The sequence below is a fragment of the Somniosus microcephalus genome, chromosome 21 (genome assembly GCF_052327205.1).
Source record: "Somniosus microcephalus isolate GS21.2 chromosome 21, FLI_Smic_1.0, whole genome shotgun sequence".
NCBI classification, from domain to species: domain Eukaryota; kingdom Metazoa; phylum Chordata; class Chondrichthyes; order Squaliformes; family Somniosidae; genus Somniosus; species Somniosus microcephalus.
This window is the reverse complement of record NC_141007.1, coordinates 28,764,024-28,782,305: the sequence shown is the minus strand read 5'-3', so window position 1 is coordinate 28,782,305 and position 18,282 is coordinate 28,764,024. Positions and strand designations below refer to the sequence as shown.

Here is an 18,282-nt window from a genome sequence, read left to right as displayed (position 1 = left end):
GGACCCCAGCTATTCACAATATATATTAATGATCTAGACGAGGGAACTAGATGTAATATCTCCAAGTTTGCAGATGACACAAAGTTGGGTGGACGTGTGTGCTGTGAGGAGGATGCCAAGAAACTCCAGTATGATTTGGACAGGTTGCGTGATTGGGTAGATGCATGGCAGATGCAGTATTATGTGGATAAATGCGAGGTTATCCACTTTGGTGGCAAAAACAGGAAGGCAGATTATTATCTGAACGGCAATAGATTGGGAGAAGGGGAAATGCAACGAGACCTGGGTGTCCTTGTGCACCAGTCGCTGAAGGTAAGCATGCAGGTGCAGCAGGCGGTTAAGAAGGCAAATGGTAATTTGGCCTTCATAGCGAGAGGATTCGAGTACAGGAGCAAGGATGTCTTGCTGCAGTTGCACAGGGCCTTGGTGAGACCACACCTTGAGTATTGTGTGCAGTTTTGGTCGCCTTATCTGAGGAAGGATGTTCTTGCCATGGAGGGAGTGCAGCGAAGATTCACCAGACTGATACCTGGGATGGCAGGAATGACGTATGAGGAGAGATTGGGTCGATTGGGCTTATACTCGCTGGAGTTTAGAAGAATGAGAGGGGATCTCATTGAAACTTATAAAATTCTAACAGGACTAGACAGACTAGATGCAGGAAGGATGTTTCCGATGGCGGGGCAGTCCAGAACCAGGGGTCACAGTCTAAAGATAAGGGGTAAGCCATTTAGGATAGAGATGAGGAGGAATTTCTTCACTGAGAGTGGTGAACCTGTGGAATTCTTTACAACAAAATTCAGCTGAGGCCAATTCATTAAATATATTCAAGAAGGAGTTAGATATATTTCTTAAGGCTAAAGGGATCAAGGGATATGGGGAGAAAGCAGGGACAGGGTACTGAATTTGGATGATAAGAGATGATCTCATTAAATGGCGGAACAGGCTCGAGGGGCTGAATGGCCTACTCCTCCTATCTTCTATGTTAACAGTCTTGGCCTTGGAGAGTGCAGGAGAGATTTACCAGACTGACATGTGGGACTTCGGTTATGTGGAGCGACTAGAGAACCTTGGAGCAGAGGAGGTTAAGGGGAGATTTGATGGAGGTGTTCAAAACCATGAGGAGTTTTGATAGCGTAAACATGGAGAAACTGTTTCCACTGGTGGGAGGGTCGGTAACCAGAGGGCACAGATTTAAGATAATTGGCAAAAGAACCAGAGGGGAAATGACAATTCTTTTACGCAGCGAGTTGTTATGATCTGGAATGCACTGCCTAACAGCATGGTGGAAACAGATTCACTAGTAACTTTTAAAAGGGAATTGGATAAATACTTGAAAAGGAAAAACCTACAGGACTATGGGGAAGAGCAGGGGCGTGGCACTAATTGGATAGCTCTGTCACAGAGCCGGCACAGGCACAATGGGTCGAATGGCCCCCTTCTGTGCTGTACAATTCTATGAATTTTAGAGATAATAAATAGACTTCTGGAAATCTATAAGAAAAATAGAAAATGTAGGAAATGCAGAGCAGGTCTGTCAGGATCTGCAAGAAAGACTGATTGACATTTAAAGTGTGTAGCCCATCATCTGAATCCATATGAAGCCAGTATACTCATGGCTAACTACAGAGTTAAAATAATGCATAAGTTTGTATTTTTTACTGAGCACTTCCTCTTTATCTCCTGCAATACTTGAGGCATTTTCACGTTTTTAAAAAATGCAAATAATAGCACGTGCATAATTCTCTTGTCATTGGCTGTTAGAATTATAGGGACCAAAATTGCTCGGCCATTTCAGAATGGTCTCTAACTCTGACAGGACTGGGATACACGAGGTCCTGGGATTCCCTGGAGTTACTCGAGGCCCTATTTGGGGAGCACCCACCCGCCCCAAACAAGGCCACTGACATAGCGGGGGTGGGGCTGAGATTGAGGACTCCCTACAGTGGGAGTTCCCGCATCCTCGGCCTTACAGGGACACGGAGTGAGGCGGCTTATAGAGCAAGAGGTGAACCGGCTTCCTGATGCGGCACAAATGTGTCTCCCGTCGGGATTGTGGCCTGGACCCCTGAAGAGAAAGCCGAGGACGAATCTTTAGAGTGGCTTTGGCACAGTGGCTGCTGAGTGCCCAGGCTGGTGTTTCTGGTGGGAACAGTCACCTTCTGTTCCCCTGTTCCAGCTGCCACCACCCCAGAGGAGATTTACAAGGATGTTGCCTGGGCTGGGGAATTTTAGCTATGAGGAAAGATTGGATAGGCTGGGGTTGTTTTCTTTGGAATGGAAGAGGTTGAGGGGAGACCTAATTGAGGTGTATAAAATTATGAGGGGGCCAGATAGAGTGGATAGGAAGGACCTATTTCTCTCAGCAGAGGGGTCAATAATCAGGGGGCATAGATTTAAAGTAATTTGTCGGAGGTTTAGAGGGGATTTGAGGAGAAATTATTTCACCCAGAGCGTTGTGGGGGTCTGGAACTCATTGCCGGTAGGGGCAGAAACCCTCATCACATTTAAAAAGTACTTGGATGTGTACCTGAAGTGCTGTAACCTGCAAGGCTATGGACCAAGTGCTGGAAAGTGGGATTAGGGTGGATAGCTCTTTGTCGGCCAGTGCAGACAAGAATGGCCTCCTTCTGTGCTGTAAATTTCTATGATTTTGCAGCCTCTTTGGGCAGATGAGTGCAATGTACGCCTAGTGGTGTGATTAGTCACCGCCAACGTTCCCGCTAAGCTGTGCGGCCGCGTGACCGTGCAACGGTCTGGAGGTTCTACGCAGGCTGCTCACCGGCTTTTCAATGCAAGAAACTGCACATGCACGAAAATTTGAATGGGCCGTGCAGCCCATTAAAGGGACTGGGCACCAAAAAAAAATAACAGGGAACATTGGTCGGCGCCCCCATACAAATAGGGTGATCGCTCAAGGATGCCGCGTTCTCCGGCAGGATTAGTGATGGAGGTCACCCATGGGCTTGACCTCGGCGTAACTGCCGGGATTGGGTCCCTGTGGAAGTTCGGCCTCTTCAGCTTTTACCTCGTTCTGGTGCCAACCGAGGTCGAGTGCTTCTTGTCATCAGTCACCAGATTATCTGGGTCAGCTTGTGCCTGGCAACTCGTGGAGAACCGTGCCAGCTGGTAATAAAAACGGGGAATGTGGGACTGGCAGGACTTTGGAGCAATACTCACCTCAAACCAGCGCTACACGGCCACAGGTAACGCCAAGGAATAAAAGCACGTTTAGATTGATGCTTATAGACTATTGGGAACTTAGACTGTTAAGAGCTCTTTCCAAGTTTTGACTGACCCAAAAATTCAAAAGGTTCACACATTCTGGAAATGGCCCAGTAGGTCAATTGTCATAAACCTGACTGAACAACCAGCTGAACTGGGGAGGTCGGGGGGAATCAGTGTAGGGCATTGTACAGTTATGCATACTGGACCTCAGTACTTCCAAAACACCTTGAGAACACATGCCGACTCTGATCACGCCATTGAGCATGTGGATGTAGGATGTCATCACTGTCCCTTGTGGACTATTCAGAATAAAAACAGATACAAATGATTTGCAGTGTTGAGGTCAGCCATACCAAGTACAGGAAATTTGGAACATATATACACTCTCCCGACATCAAATCAGGCCCAGACTGCAAGGGTTTTGAAGCCTTTCTGCAGTCTATTGACCTTGGCAAATGTGTCGGATACTGTTTTGAAAAAAAAGTCAGACAGAAATCATCAAGCCTCCAGTTACATGCAAGTAACATGAAGCAAAATCAAACGGATGTTTCAGAGGCATTGTAGAGCCTCTCGTGTCTGCTATTGTACAGAAAGTTATGAAGTATTTTTTTAAATCTCCTTTGCCCAGAAAATACAAACACAAAACCAGTGTTTTTTTGCGTTCTGATGTAAAAGTGAGCATATTCTCGCTTAAATCTCCAGCATTTGTGTTTCAAACCGAATAATGGCTTTGCTGAAATAGTGCACAGGAATTTTGACATGACCATATTAATCAATATACTAAAAAATGGTGCGCAGAGAAATGTCAAACTCCTTGCTATAGTGCCATCCTTTCATCGTTCGAAGCTGGCTATTTAGCTATTAGTGCCTGCTATGATTTCACTGCGTTTACTGAGAGTTCTTTATTTCCTTGAGATTTTCTCACATAACTGTGGAAATGTGAGGTGTCAAATTAACAAACATTACATAATTCTCCTAAGTTGTCTCTTCTGTAATGAGTATTGTCTCGCACTCTGATGATTTAAAAAACACATTGCTGCCATCCTACATAAATTCCATTGGTTCAAAACAAAGCAGCCATTTTGTAACCTTCTGAGGTTGCTCACTTGGCTCCTCAAACAAAAACAGTCACTTAAAGGAGAATTAACGTCTAGGAAGAGTACTTTTTGCTCTGAGTACTACTCTGCACTTATTGGAGAAGAAAGTTATTTAAATTTATTGGATTTTGCGGTCAGCGGTGAAGGAAAGGTGCTGGCCGTTCATTGTGCTTACAGCTTTTACTGGACTTTGCGTGAACTTTTGAGCGCCAACTTAGTTACCAGAGATCCTTTACAGCATGGCGCCCTCTACAGGGGGTCTGTGGTATGTTTGTTCAGGGCAAAGCGCGTCTCTTCAACCAATCAGATTGAAGAATCCTCACTGAGACACAGAGTTCAAACCAGGAAGAGTAAATTAGAACATTTAATTCAATGTAAAATCAAGTACAGAAAGCAAAATAAAGAGGGGGAAGAAAGATGGGATTAAGAGAGAGAGATAAGAGACAAAGAAAAAGTTTTTTTTTTTAAATTAATTTTAATTTGAAATCTTCAACAATAATTAAATTCTGAAGGAATGAGACGCGACACTTGTTAAAATTAAATTTTCGGGGCCAGAGAGGTTGTTCGTCAGTAATTAAGATTATTACGCTGTTAAAAATTCACTTACACCTGAATGCACAAGCCCTTTCTGGCGTGGCTAGTAAATAAGTAGCCAACTTTGCATCCTTCATGTATTTTAATACCGAATCCATCTGCAATTTATAAAGTGGCTGCTGAGAACAGATAGTTCCTGCTGCTGGAACGCTGTAAAGGTAAACAGTCAGAGCATAAATATTTATGAAGAGGAAAACATTGCAACCAGCACTGAAGCCAAAACAGCAAAAAAAAAGTCTATATTGAAAAAGGAATAATGTTGGCTCGAGACTTACTGTTGGTCTGAGATTTATTTTAACAGTGTGGTATTTGGTGGAGTTTATTTGCCTGCAGTTTCCCCACGTGGCAAATTTCTGATCTTGTCTGCATCACTGAGAGAGAGGAAAGGGAGGTACTAACTAGAGGTCAAGGCTTCTTTATAGGGAGTGAGGAAAAACCGCTGGGCAACTTTCAAGTACGACCAAACAGACTGTGGGCATTGTCCTGGGAGACGGTCATTATCCTGTGTACTTTCCCTCTCGTCCTTTCTCTCTCTCGTTTGGTCAGTGAATGGTATTTGAAAAGCAGAATGGGTTGGGATGGGATAATGTCAATGAAGTTAAATCTCAGTAGAAACGCTCCTTGAAATGCTCCGTTGCTAAATATACTGCCCAGTGAGAAACTCAGCCATACAAGGTAGTAAGGTCTTGGCATCAGCATCCCTTAAGCTTGGGAGAGTTAAAATCAACTAGGGCTCCGACTCGAGATTGTTGTCCATTATTTGTGTGGACATCAAGTAAGAATGCAATCAAGCTTGGATCTGATCCACACTGGGATTGAATGACCAATTGCTACTTGCTGTCTAGGTAGGCATGTGAAGGAAGGCCACTTGGACAAGGAACTGGGGGAGGGAGATATATGTCACTGGTGATACCACAAACAAGCAAGGGTAAGCGCCTATGGAAGATGAAAGAGGAGATGGGGGAAAAAGACACTCAGAGTTATTTATAAAAAAAACCCTAATTGCTGTTTGGTACATGCTGCTCCCATTATAGTGTAGAACAGCAATAACATATCCAGATGCTAAACAGTATAAGGCTGCTATCTTAGCAAAGCTTTAAAGCATTTGCGATATAAATCATTGAATGCTGTGCTTAGGTCTCCAGTACTTATTCATTAATTGGCAAGACAACATCAAATCCACACTGCCCCCTAGTGGGAAATCATACGACGGAGTCTAAAAACCCCAATTGTGTTGTAAACTCTTGTCAACCTGCGAGCAACAGTGCACTTACTCGGCCAATAATAAACTTTGAAGTAGTTGTATAAAAATGTCCTCGCTGTTGACAACCCAGATTGGGCAAGGCCCTGATAACTCAGAGATTTGTGATTACAGGCCACTGGGGTCTGGATATTTCACAGCAGTGAGCTGAGCACTTCTTGCCTGCACTACAAGATGACTTTTAAAACGTACTTCCTACTCGGAACATCACACTTGCTTCCTGTAGCTCGACCCATTGAGGCCAATACTGTGTCACATCCTTCAGTCTCGAGGATGTGGACCCCAGTGCTCCGCCCATATGGGATGAGATCAGCTGTATTGATTAAATCAATCTATTCAATAAATGTACAGTAAAAATTTGCTTAGCCAGTGGTTAGTTTAAAAGATTGAGATCACGATCAGTCTCAGTGTCTTAAGTAGCGTAAATTTGGTCCCATTGTTGCTCTGATCCGCAAAGCAGTCCTCGTGTCTGCTGTCTCCGCATTCTAAGAATTCCAAACTGAGAATTGTATAAGATTTATGTTGAGATAAATGTATATGACTCCTTGTACTTTGGCATTAGTGGTCTAATATCGGATCAGTTCCTATCTCTGATGTCAAGTGGTCGCCCTCTCTGTTTGTACCCTGACACTAACGTTCTTTTTAAAATTCCATTTCTTTATTTTTAAACTCTTGTTGCACGCAGACACCTCAGAACACAGTTTCAGTATCAGCTGCCGAGGCCCTAAACTCTGGAATTTCTTCCCTAAACCTCTCCGCCTTTCTACCTCTCTCTCTCTCTCTCTCTCTCTCTCTCTCTCTCTTCCTTGAAGATACTCCTTAAAACCTACCTTTGGCCAAGCTCTTTGGTCATATGTCGTAATATCTCCATATGCGGCTGGGTGTCAAATTTTGTTTGACAACTCCTGCGAAGCGCCTTGGGACGTTTTACTACATTAAAGGCACTATATAAATGCAAGTTGTTGTTGTAGAGTAAATTCCACGATAACACCCAATCTGACTCTGCAGTAAAGTAATAATAATGGATCCAGGTGATTATAAAAACGGAGCCATTTCATGCTGAACATTTGCTCGATGCCGGAAAGCACTGAGCAGCACTCCGCTGTTCTAATGCAGTGTTTATCTAAGCCAGCCTTTAATGAGCGCCCTCTGTGATTACAGGTGATGAGCTAATGCGGTGTGTAGATCTCTACAACCAAACCCAGTCCAAGTGGTTCGAGGAGATGGTCACAACGACTCTGGTGAGTGACGCAATCATTTCCACTCCCTTTAAACATCTCTACGTGCTGCTTTCCTTGTAATGATGCTGCACTTAAAATGGTCAGGGAACTGGTTGGACTGTCAGAAAGCACGCCTTCCCTAGGCAATGTTCAATCAACCCTACCATTGACTCTCCTGAGGAAAGGTTCAGTACAAGTAGTCTCTGACTCCCAAAGCTTATCAAAAAAAATTCAGAATATAAACGTTCCTTGATGTAGAAATAATAAGAAATTTTCAGAGAGTAATCTTGTTGAGTTGAGATTAAATCATAAATGGGGTAAGTGATTTGTCACAGTGATGGAGCCAACGGTTTCTGCCGCTTACCCAAAATGGTGCGATTTTGCTATAAACATGCCCTCCGAGCTTTGCCAATCACCGACATTTTGATTTCAGTCAAACGTGTGTGTATGTGGATGATGGGTGAGGCCAGGATCAGGCATGGTTCTTGAGATTGATGAGCTGACTGGCACTATCTAGACATGAATAATGGCCACCCAGGCACCTGTGAAACAATACCGCACCAAAGAGCTGATGCCCGCAGGACAGAAAGCGAGGGAGAAAAATTAATGACAAAAGAAAAAATCCAGACATAAGAACACAGCTGCAGTTGTCTTTCCTCCCTTCCTACCTCACCTGAGTTTGCTGCTGAAGTGAGATGGACATCTATTGGTCTGAAACTCTAAATTCCACACATTGCATGCCCAGATAACAAGAGTCTTAAAAAAAAAAAAAACCATCTGTAACAGAAAGAACTTACATTAATACAGAGCCTCATCACAGAATCACACAGAATCACAGAATCCCCACAGTGCAGATAGAGGCCATTTCGGCCCATCGAGCCTGCACCGACACATATCCCACCCTATCCTCGTAACCCCATGTATTTAATCCCCCTAACACACTAAGGGTCAATTTATCACAGCCAATCAACCTAACCCGCACATCTTTGGACTGTGGGAGGAAACCGGAGCACCCGGAGGAAACCCACGCAAACACGGGGAGAATGTGCAAACTCCACACAGACAGTCACCCGAGGCCGGATTCGAACCCGGGTCCCTGGCCAGTCCTAGGACATCCCAAAATACCTCACGATGAAAATTACTTTCGAAGTGCAGCCACTGTTATTACATATACAAACCGAGAAGCCAATTTGTGCACAGCAAGGTGCCACAAATAACAAATGACTAATTAGTCTGTTTTTGGTAATGTTGGTTGGTTGGACATAGAACTTGCTCTCCTTTAAATAGTGCAATGGGCTCATTTACGTCCATCTGACTAAGCAGGCAGGACCTCAGTATAAGGTTTTATTTTGAAAGACCTCAGGCAATGCAATTTGTTTGATACTACGCTAAAGTGCTGGCCTTGTTTTTGTGCCCAAATCCTGGAGCAGGCCTTGAACCCACAGCCACTTGGTTCCCAGCAAGAGTGCCGCTAACTGAACCAAGCAGAAATTTTAGGTCTGCATCCCTGTGCAATATGGCTTACTTATGTCACTGGAGGATTATCTCAATGACTTGCTGCTAGTGAATTAGGTTGCACTCCACTGAGGTTAGGTAGTTCGTTTCCCTCCTCCTGAGATCTTTGACGTTTAGTTTATTAGGACTTCCACATGCAGTAGTTGTAATGGAACCTTTCTTCTGCCGTGAGTTAGGCTGCTCTTAGTGATACACTGGAGCTGCTGGTTCCTGACGCCTGGGTCTTTGTATGGCCAGTAGCAACCTCGCAGTTAACTCACCAGATTTCACTCGGGTCTGAGGCCAGGATGACCTATTTCCCCCCTCCCCCCCCCCCCCCCCAAGTCTTCCTGGCCGTCCGCTACAGCGGAATCCAGCACGGCTGACTTCCCCTGCACGAAGCTCCCATGTTGGGAGCCAGCGGCACTAACCCACTACTAAACCCCCAACAGTAAAGCTGCTTTAAACTGTACTGTAATCCAGGCCGGCGTAGAAGTAATGCAATTAAACGTAATCAAGTCCCAACATTATAACTAAGATGTGATAAAAGATTCCAGCAGCAGATATTCTGCAGGACCTTTATGTAATAGACAGCAATCTCCACAAACGTCTACTTTGGCAATCAGTTGGTGTTGTGGCTGTGTGTTTCCACCTTCTCTTGAACTAGCAACTTTTGCACTGCATTTGGGTTGAAATCTGTGGATATTGGGTACTGAAAGTACAGTGAGGAACCTGGTGCTGTCTCACGGGTTGCCCTGGATGGAATGTCCTCACTACAAAGTGGCAGTTGCATGGGGGTGGGGTGTAACCTCCACAGCAAACTTACGTTGTGGCCTGTGGGGGGGAAAAAAACCCAGCAATAATTGTCAGAACAACAATTGGGCTTGATTAAAAGATCTGTACTGCAATGAGCAAAGAGCTGAAAACTTACCTCATATAAAGCAAGCATTTTCAAGAAATGGTCATGGCCATTTGACTCAACAAGCTGATTCAACCACTTCTTTAGAATATCCCTCAACCCTTCTCTTCAGAAATGCTAATTGTCTCTTCACCCCATGCATATTGTGTGCTTCAGTGGCCTCCTTGGCAACCTACTCCAGAGATCTGTTGCTCTTTGAGTGGATAAAGTTCCACCGACTTCCCTTATTCCTGACATCTTCATTTTGAAGCTGTGTCTCATGGTATGTAATCAGTGTTATTTACTGAATGATTCAGTGTAAAGGCTGTTGCTCAATGTGTTTTCTTGAGAGGATTCACAAACCTACAGCCTAAAGTGTTAACCCCTGAGCAAAAACCGTTGGATTTCGACAAGGTTTCCGATTTTAATCAACCAGTGCAGTACTGAGGGAGTGCTGCACTATCAGAGGTGCCGTCCTTCGGTTGCGACGTTAAACGGAGGCCCCGTCTGCGCGCTCGAGTGGACGTAAAGCATCTCGTGGCACTATTTTGAAGAAGAGCAGGGGAGTTCTGCCCAGTATCCTGGCCAATATTTTTCACTCAACCAGGATCACCTTATTGCTGTTTGTGGGACCTTGCTGTGTGCAAAATGGCTGCCGCGTTTCCTACATTACAACAGTGACCACACTTCAAAATGTTCCTCATTGGCTGTAAAGCACTTCGGGACGTCTTGAGGCCATAAAAGTTGCTATATGAATGCATGTCTGTCTTTCTTTCCAATGCATTTTAAGACTGGTACACAGATCCAATAATATCACATGCACAGCATTCTTCTGCAACTTGGCCAACCTACCCTGCTGCAGCCAGCTCGAGCTGTCTGGTTTCCACCGGCGTATCACCGGTATTTGATGGTCGAGGGTGATTCACGGTCAATGCGCAGGAATTTTTGGGTTAAAAGCTCGCGGTCGCATTAAATGAAACGTGTTTTATCAGTTCCTGTTTTGGCGTGTTCAGGAGAGGCAGCCTAACGGTGTGTGTTTCACATCTGTTTCCTGTTAGGAAAGTGGTGCACTCACAAAGCAGATCCTGCGGTAGCTGTAAACGCTACACTAATAATAAATTAAACCTGTGTTTATCTTTTCCTACTGGCTAACGCACTGCCCTTTAACAAGGGGATGTGCCAGACAGGCCTGTCACAATCAGCATTGTTCTATCTGTGTGCAACAGTGGCTGTGCATCCATCAGAATCTGTTATTTATTCCTAGCGGTGGGAATAGATTGTCTGCAAATATCCACCAAAAACCTGGAAGCAGCCTCCCCCAGCCTCTGAGAAAAGAAAATGGCAAATGCATAGAAGATGCACTGTTATCACAAAACAGAGTGCCACGTAATAATAGGGACACCAGCTCTCCAGTTTTGAACTGGTCAGTCTGTCTTTTAAGTGGGGTGTTTGGAAATTTCTCGTGTGTAAACCAGGCATTAAGGGGGTAATTTTAACTCTCCCCGCCTGGCGGGAAACTGATGGGGTCGGTTTGGTTTTACACACTCAGATTTTACTCTCCCTTGACTTCTGTGGAGATGTAAAACGGACAGCCGGCCTGATCCCATCAGCTTCCTGCTGGGTGGGTTGGGTTAAGATTGTCAATTTTCCCCATTTGGTCACTAAGCAAGGTTGGCAAAGTTCTCAATGAATTATCGGCAGCAGCAAGGAAAGCATTGGGCCATGGTTCTACCCCCACCCTACCATCAATTGCTCACTGTTCCGTTCAAGAACAGCAAAACGTGGTGACCCAGATAACAAAATGGGTTCAAGCCCATGACCCCCGAACCCCTGTGAGTTACTAACCCCAGCTGTGGCACTGGGGTGACATTTCCTCACGAGGAGAAAATGGACAATAGGTGACTCACCCCAGTATGCTCACATGACCTTTTTACATGCCTTTTCTAAATGAATAAATATACGAGATAACATCAGAACAGGTTGAAACGCATAGATACAACTGTATCAAGGTCTTGAGTTACTGGGAGCACTGACTGGATTGGTAACATTATACCGAGTACCAACAGGCAATAGATTGCCCATAGTTTAATGCCAGTTCCAATAACGTCTTTACCCAGAGAGCGGTTAGGAACACAGAAGTTAGAATGTGGAACTCGCCACCACAGGGAGTGGTTGAGGTGAATAGCATAGAAGCATTTAAGGAGAAGCTAGATAAGTACATGAGGGAGAAGGGAATAGAGGCATATGCTGATAGGCTTAGATGAGGTAGGGTGGGAGGAGGCTCGTGTGGAGCATACAAACACTGGCACAGACCAGTTGGGCCGAATGGCCTTTTCTTGTGCTGTACATTTTATGCAGTTCTATGTTATAACCCCAATTCACTAATTGATGGTTAACTCTACATTTAAATTCTTATTAGCCCTGCCTGTTATTAGAGCTGGCTACACTCTTGGCTGGGTTATGATGCATGATTTGGTTTGGAACTCTGAAAGAACGAAACATGTAGAATCATTTCTATTTATCAAAGGCGATTTCGAAGCTTTGGCTTGTTGCTGAAATGGACAGGGGCCATGTTAAATTTGAATAAGTCAAGAGAAGCTTGTATGCATTAAGGAAGCTCGTGTTATTAATGTTTCTGCTTATTTTTGACCTTCCAGGAGCTTGAGAGGCTGGAGGTGGAAAGGATCGAGATGATTCGGCAACACCTCTGTCAATACACGCAGCTTCGCCATGAGACAGACATGTTCAACCAAAGTGTAAGAGAGACCTTGTTTCTGTGGCACTACTGGACAACATTCACATGTTAGAAAAAGCTGCTTGTCGTTAGTCTACGATAGTTTTGGAAACTTATAATGGGGCCACATTTCTAAGAAAAGTTTTATTGCACAGTTTTAAGATGTATTGGCATCATAGAAACATAGGAAAGTACTGGAGTGGAACAGTCCTTCTGGCCAGTCCTAATAACTGGTGCCCCTCAATTGTCCACTTCCTCAAATATCTTGACAGTTCTTTGTCCATGCTACCTGCTTCTGCTGTCTCCAGGGATGATCTTATTGAAATATAATCTTTTAAAGAAAAACTAACTTCCTTGTTGATTTTCCCCCCCCCCCCCCCCCGTGTGTATTTCAAAACTATCAAAATTAACCATTCCACACACCATACTTCTCATTATGTGTAGTGTTTAAAGCATTCATTTTTAAATGGTACAGACATGTGTCCCTAGAAATTATCTGCTTGGTTTAATTTGTTGCCATCTTTAATTATCTCATCAGTAATATAGAGTAGCTGGATAATGAAATAGCTTATTGCTGGTCTGATACTGGCAGAGCCCAAGCTGTTTCCAATAGCAACGCATCCTTTTAATGTTGTGGCAGGAGTCCAAAACAAGTGCGCGCTTGAGGTAGAATAACACCGCTCTTTACAATGATGGGTATTCTTGTTTGTCCGCTGGTGGCCGTCTAATCAGCGATCAAAGGTTTCGGAAAAAAGGGTTGCATAGGCCCGATGTCTAATTGACATCTGATCCAGTCAACAAATCGGACATTGGCCTTCTGAATTAATTATCAAGGTTACAGAACTGTTTATTTCCTCAGCGACACTTTCAAAAAGGTGATTGAGACCTGTTCAACTGCCTTTTCAGCAGTGGTCAAGTTCAATGCACCCAGGGCCCCGTATGCCATGTTGTTACAAGTAGGTAGCTCACAAAATTTATATTGCATGTTTTGCAAATGCCGAACTGGATAGTTTCATTTTACATGTGTTCAAGATGTTTGTAGTAATTTAGTTTCATCTCAGGAGTCAATCCCACACAGATAGATGTTAGATCTATATCTGGCCTTTACCAGTTGGGTGTCAGTTTTCCGAAACTACTTTGCTGTTTGACAAGTGTTGAGGCATTTTGATTTTCCCTTTACAGCTGCCAAGCTTACTTAAGTGCAGCAGGTGGCCCTTTACTTTAGGGCCTGTTTACTTCAGCGTGTAAGATTCTTCAGTGGGGAGCAAAATTTAGATGGAGCCGAAAATAGGAATTACAGCGTGCAAAAAAAAAAAAAAAATCCGATACTCTGTACGTCACAGGGTAAGTTTTCCGACCGGCTGCACTGGCCAGGTGCAGGGAGGTCAGAAGATTGGAGGAGCAGCTCTTGGGCGTGATTTGCACCCGATTCCCTCCGCCTGGCCATTCCGACCAACTGCCTTTTGTGCACTAGAACACTTTGGGGGTCATTTCGACTCTGGGCGTTGGTGTAAAGCGGGTGATATCGGATCAGCCGGCTGTTATAGGCGCCTCCCGGTTTTTATTTCAATGGGAGAGATGCATAGTCGCGGCTGATCCTATATCGCCCGTTTCACATGCTATCGCCAAAGTCAAAATTACTCCCATTTTGTGCTGTTGCCTCATTAAGGCCCCAGAATTTATGCAAAAAATATTTCAATGAGTATCTGCTGCAAAATCTAGGATTTTTCTAAATTTTTACATTTCCTTTTTATTACTATGGTTATTTGAGATTAAAATGTTTTTTCAATTTTTAAAATTAAAAACATTGATATTTTAGATTAATGTTTGGGGGGGGGACAATTTTTATTTACTCATAATAGCAAGTGATTTTTAAAATGTCCCAAAGAAGCCCATTGTTTTATCCTGAGAACGGACTGTAGGTGAAGCATCTACAGGACTTGAAACAGAACAGGAACAACTGAAGTGAAGAGGGCGCAGAGAAGGACTGTTCTCATTGAGCCATCTTCCACCCTCCATAAACTTGAGCTCATCCAAAACTCTGCTGCCCATGTGCTCACTCGCACCAAGTCCCGTTCACCCATCGCCCCTGTGCTCACTCGCACCAAGTCCCGTTCACCCATCGCCCCTGTGCTCACTCGCACCAAGTCCCGTTCACCCATCGCCCCTGTGCTCACTCGCACCAAGTCCCGTTCACCCATCGCCCCTGTGCTCACTCGCACCAAGTCCCGTTCACCCATCGCCCCTGTGCTCACTCGCACCAAGTCCCGTTCACCCATCGCCCCTGTGCTCACTCGCACCAAGTCCCGTTCACCCATCGCCCCTGTGCTCACTCGCACCAAGTCCCGTTCACCCATCGCCCCTGTGCTCACTCGCACCAAGTCCCGTTCACCCATCGCCCCTGTGCTCGCTGACCTACATTGGCTCCCGGTCCGGCAATGCCTCAATTTTAAAATTTTCATCCTTGTTTTCAAATCCGCCCATGGCCTCGCCCCTCCCTATCTCTGTAACCTCCTCCAGCCCTACAACCCTCCGAAATCTCTGCACTCCTCCAATTCTGGCCTTTTTTGCATTCCCGATTTTAATCGCTCCACCATTAGCAGCCATGCTTTCTGGGTTGGCATTCAGAGATGGGTGTGGGTGCCCATTAAAAAAAAAAAAAAAAAAATTTGTATATGGGATGTGGGCATCGCTGGCAAAGCCAGCATTTATTGCCCATCCCTAATTGCCTTTGAGAAGATGGTGGTGAGCCGCCGCTGCAGCCCGTGTGGTGAAGGTACTCCCACAGTGCTGTTAGGGAGTTCCAGGATTTTGACCCAGCAACGATGAAGGATCGGCGATATATTTCCAAGTCAGGATGGTGTGTGACTTGGAGGGGAACTTGGAGGTGGTGGTGTTCCCATGCGCCTGCTGCCCTTGTCCTTCTAGGTGGAAGAGGTCGCGGGTTTGGGAGTTGCTGCAGTGCATCTTGTCGATGGTACACACTGCAGCCACGGTACGCCGGTGGTGGAGGGAGTGAATGTTTAAGGTGGTGGATGGGGTGCCGGTCAAGCGGGCTGCTTTGTCCTGGATGGTGTCGAGCTTTTTGAGTGTTGTTGGAACTGCACTCATCCAGGCAAGTGGAGAGTATTCCATCACACTCCTGACTTGTGCCTTGTAGATGGATTGTAGGAGTCCATAAAACCCTCCCGTCGTATAGGACTAACTACCCAACGGCTCGTTTAAAGATGGATACGGCCAGGGAAGATGCATTATTCGGTTGTCTGACTGTTAATCAGCCTGCAAATCCTTCCACAACTTCAGTCTTCAAGTAAACAAATGTGAAGGTAAAAAACAATGAGGAATTTTTCATATTCCTTAAAGTGTGCTGTTATCTCCCACATCTGTTCCCAAATTTTTCGAGAACCGCCAGACCCGGCCGTTCCGGCTAGACATAAGTTCATGGCTGTCGTCTGGAAACCCTCCTCATGGAATGTCCACTTCGTCAACCATCAAACAGGTGTTGTGTTGCTCCATCGCTTGTCCACAGACATGACTATCTACAGATCGTGTTTGCCTTCACTTTGTATTTGTCAGACAAACTTCTTCTCCCCTCCCCCCAGTACAGGACTTTGAAAAGTTGCTGTTTTAAATGCAGTTTAAGCAGCAAAAAGCTAACAAAAAAAATGTTGAATAAGTGACCACATCTCTTTAATTTTCCATGGGGTCTTTTGAGGACATTTTAAGCACAATTTCATCTCCCCTGCTGCCCCCCCCCCCCCTTCCCAAACACCACCATGAGATGAACGCCTGTGATTCTTGCAAGGAGCTCTGAACTTTTATTTAAATGACCTGACCTCACTACATTCAGTGAGGTCAGTCTTTAAAAAAAAACACCAGTGCACTCTCAATGTGTGCTATGATTCATCTGTACTAATAGATTTTCATTAGCAGCAAATGGGGTTCCCATATTTGCTTACAATGCTGCCACATACAGTGACCAGAGGAAATTGTCTCTACATGTTCTTTGAATAAAGTAACCCTACATGCAAGAAGCACAAATCCATAAGAGGACTTGTCCCTTTAAGCTGAGTGCTACTAGACTCCCCATTGCATGACATACAAGTGTCCATACCAGTACATGCCTATCTTGGACCAGTGGGAATTGCAGAAAAAAAAAGAGTACAAGAAAGATCAACGGTGATGGGATTATTATCCTTGTCGACATTCCTCAGGGCAAATTTCTTCGTTACTACGTTGACAATATTTCCCAGATCCTACAGGGTCCAGCAACTCCCAGGACTCATTAGGAAGCTAAATTTTCAACTTCAACTGGTTGGGCCTCAAAAACAATTCATTTTCTATCTCTGAAAGAAGATCCTCTTAGAGGGAACGCCAAGGGACATGAGATCTGAAAACTGTGGGGTGGTGCTGGGGGGTGGGTATGTATAAAGAAGCTTCTTAACCAGTGGAAAGATGGTCTTACCCGCATGTTAAACTTTGGGTATTCCTGCTCCTGGCATAGTACTTTTGAAATTGTGCATGTGTGTTTGAGGCAGAGAGATCCACCTAAGGAAACTCCACTTGCTAGAGACTGTAGAAAACATTTAATGGTGGCGTAGCTACTTGTTCAGCACTGTCCTTGTAGTCCAGAGGATAGGCTACACTATACATCACCACCTTTCTCTTTGTTCACATGGCCTTGTATTATCTGAAACGGCTTCAATGCATGTTGGACCACAGATTGGACTGAGTGGGGCTTCAGCCTGTTTACCAAAAGGCCCAGCTGAAATGCCCCCAGAGTTTGGAGGGGTGCCTTTTTGGAATCCTCCTGCGAGGGTGCATAGATGAGTCGTTTATCCAGATCTTTCAAATACGTATGGGAGTCTACTGCTCACAGCGCCGAGTGAAAATGTTGGGTTCGGCTGAGGGATAGAACTTGGTGCGGGTAATATTTCCCTTCCCTAAGCAGTAGAAAAACTTCCTGTGCCCTTGTTTAAGGGTTTACGGAATTAGTGGTTTAAAAAAAAAAAATCACACCCGGCCTCCTAGATGGACTGCCAAATTTCTCAGTATTTCTGCCCACTGCACTGCTGCCAGGCACTGAGGTTATCGTGATATGAGAATCCTTCCTAGAGTGTTTGGACATTAACTCGTTAAATGCTAAGCAGATTTCTGACTCTCAGATCCTATTGGTCCAATTTTTTTCTTGCAGCCCCGAGTTAGTCAGACGTCTTCCACCGAGTTCATGCAATTGAAGCAGCATCTGTTTCTTCGACTTGACCCGACGTTTTCAAAACTCTCCATGGCCTCGCCCCTTCCTATCTCTGTAATCTCCTTCAACCCCCCCCCGAGATATCTGCGCTCCTCTAATTCTGCCCTCTTGAGCATCCCTGATTATAATCGCTCACCTATTGGTTGCCGTGCCTTCTGTGGTCTAGGCCCTAAGCTCTGGAATTCCTTGCCTAAACCTCTCCGCCTCTCTTTCCTCCTTTAAGACGCTCCTTAAAAACTACCTCTTTGACCAAGCTTTTGGTCACCTGCCCTAATTTCTCCTTATGTGGCTCGGTGTCAAATTTTTTGTTTTGTAATACTCCTGTGCAGCGCCTTGGGACGTTTTACTACATTAAAGGCGCTATATAAATACAAGTTGTTGTTGTTGATGATGTTGGCAGACCCATTAAGTTAAAGCCTTGAGATCTAACAGGTCAGCTTAGCCATTGACTTGACGGTCATTATCGGGGAAGGCCTCCCTACACTGTTCCATTTACAACAAA

General features: G+C 44.8%; 1 protein-coding gene across 4 annotated transcripts in view; it reads left to right on the top strand.

Annotated features, from left to right (window-relative positions):
• gas7b (growth arrest-specific 7b) overlaps positions 1–18,282 on the top strand; it is a 463,752-nt gene that overhangs the window by 441,212 nt on the left and 4,258 nt on the right. For 3 of the 4 annotated variants that reach the window (XM_085963375.1, XM_085963377.1, XM_085963376.1), the window contains 2 exons: positions 7,342–7,421; positions 12,450–12,548. In XM_085963375.1, coding sequence (XP_085819501.1) covers positions 7,342–7,421; positions 12,450–12,548 — 179 coding nt within the window. Of the gene's footprint in view, positions 1–7,341; positions 7,422–12,449; positions 12,549–15,686; positions 15,853–18,282 lie in introns of all 4 variants that reach the window. The other variant, XR_015073045.1, reaches the window with a different exon arrangement.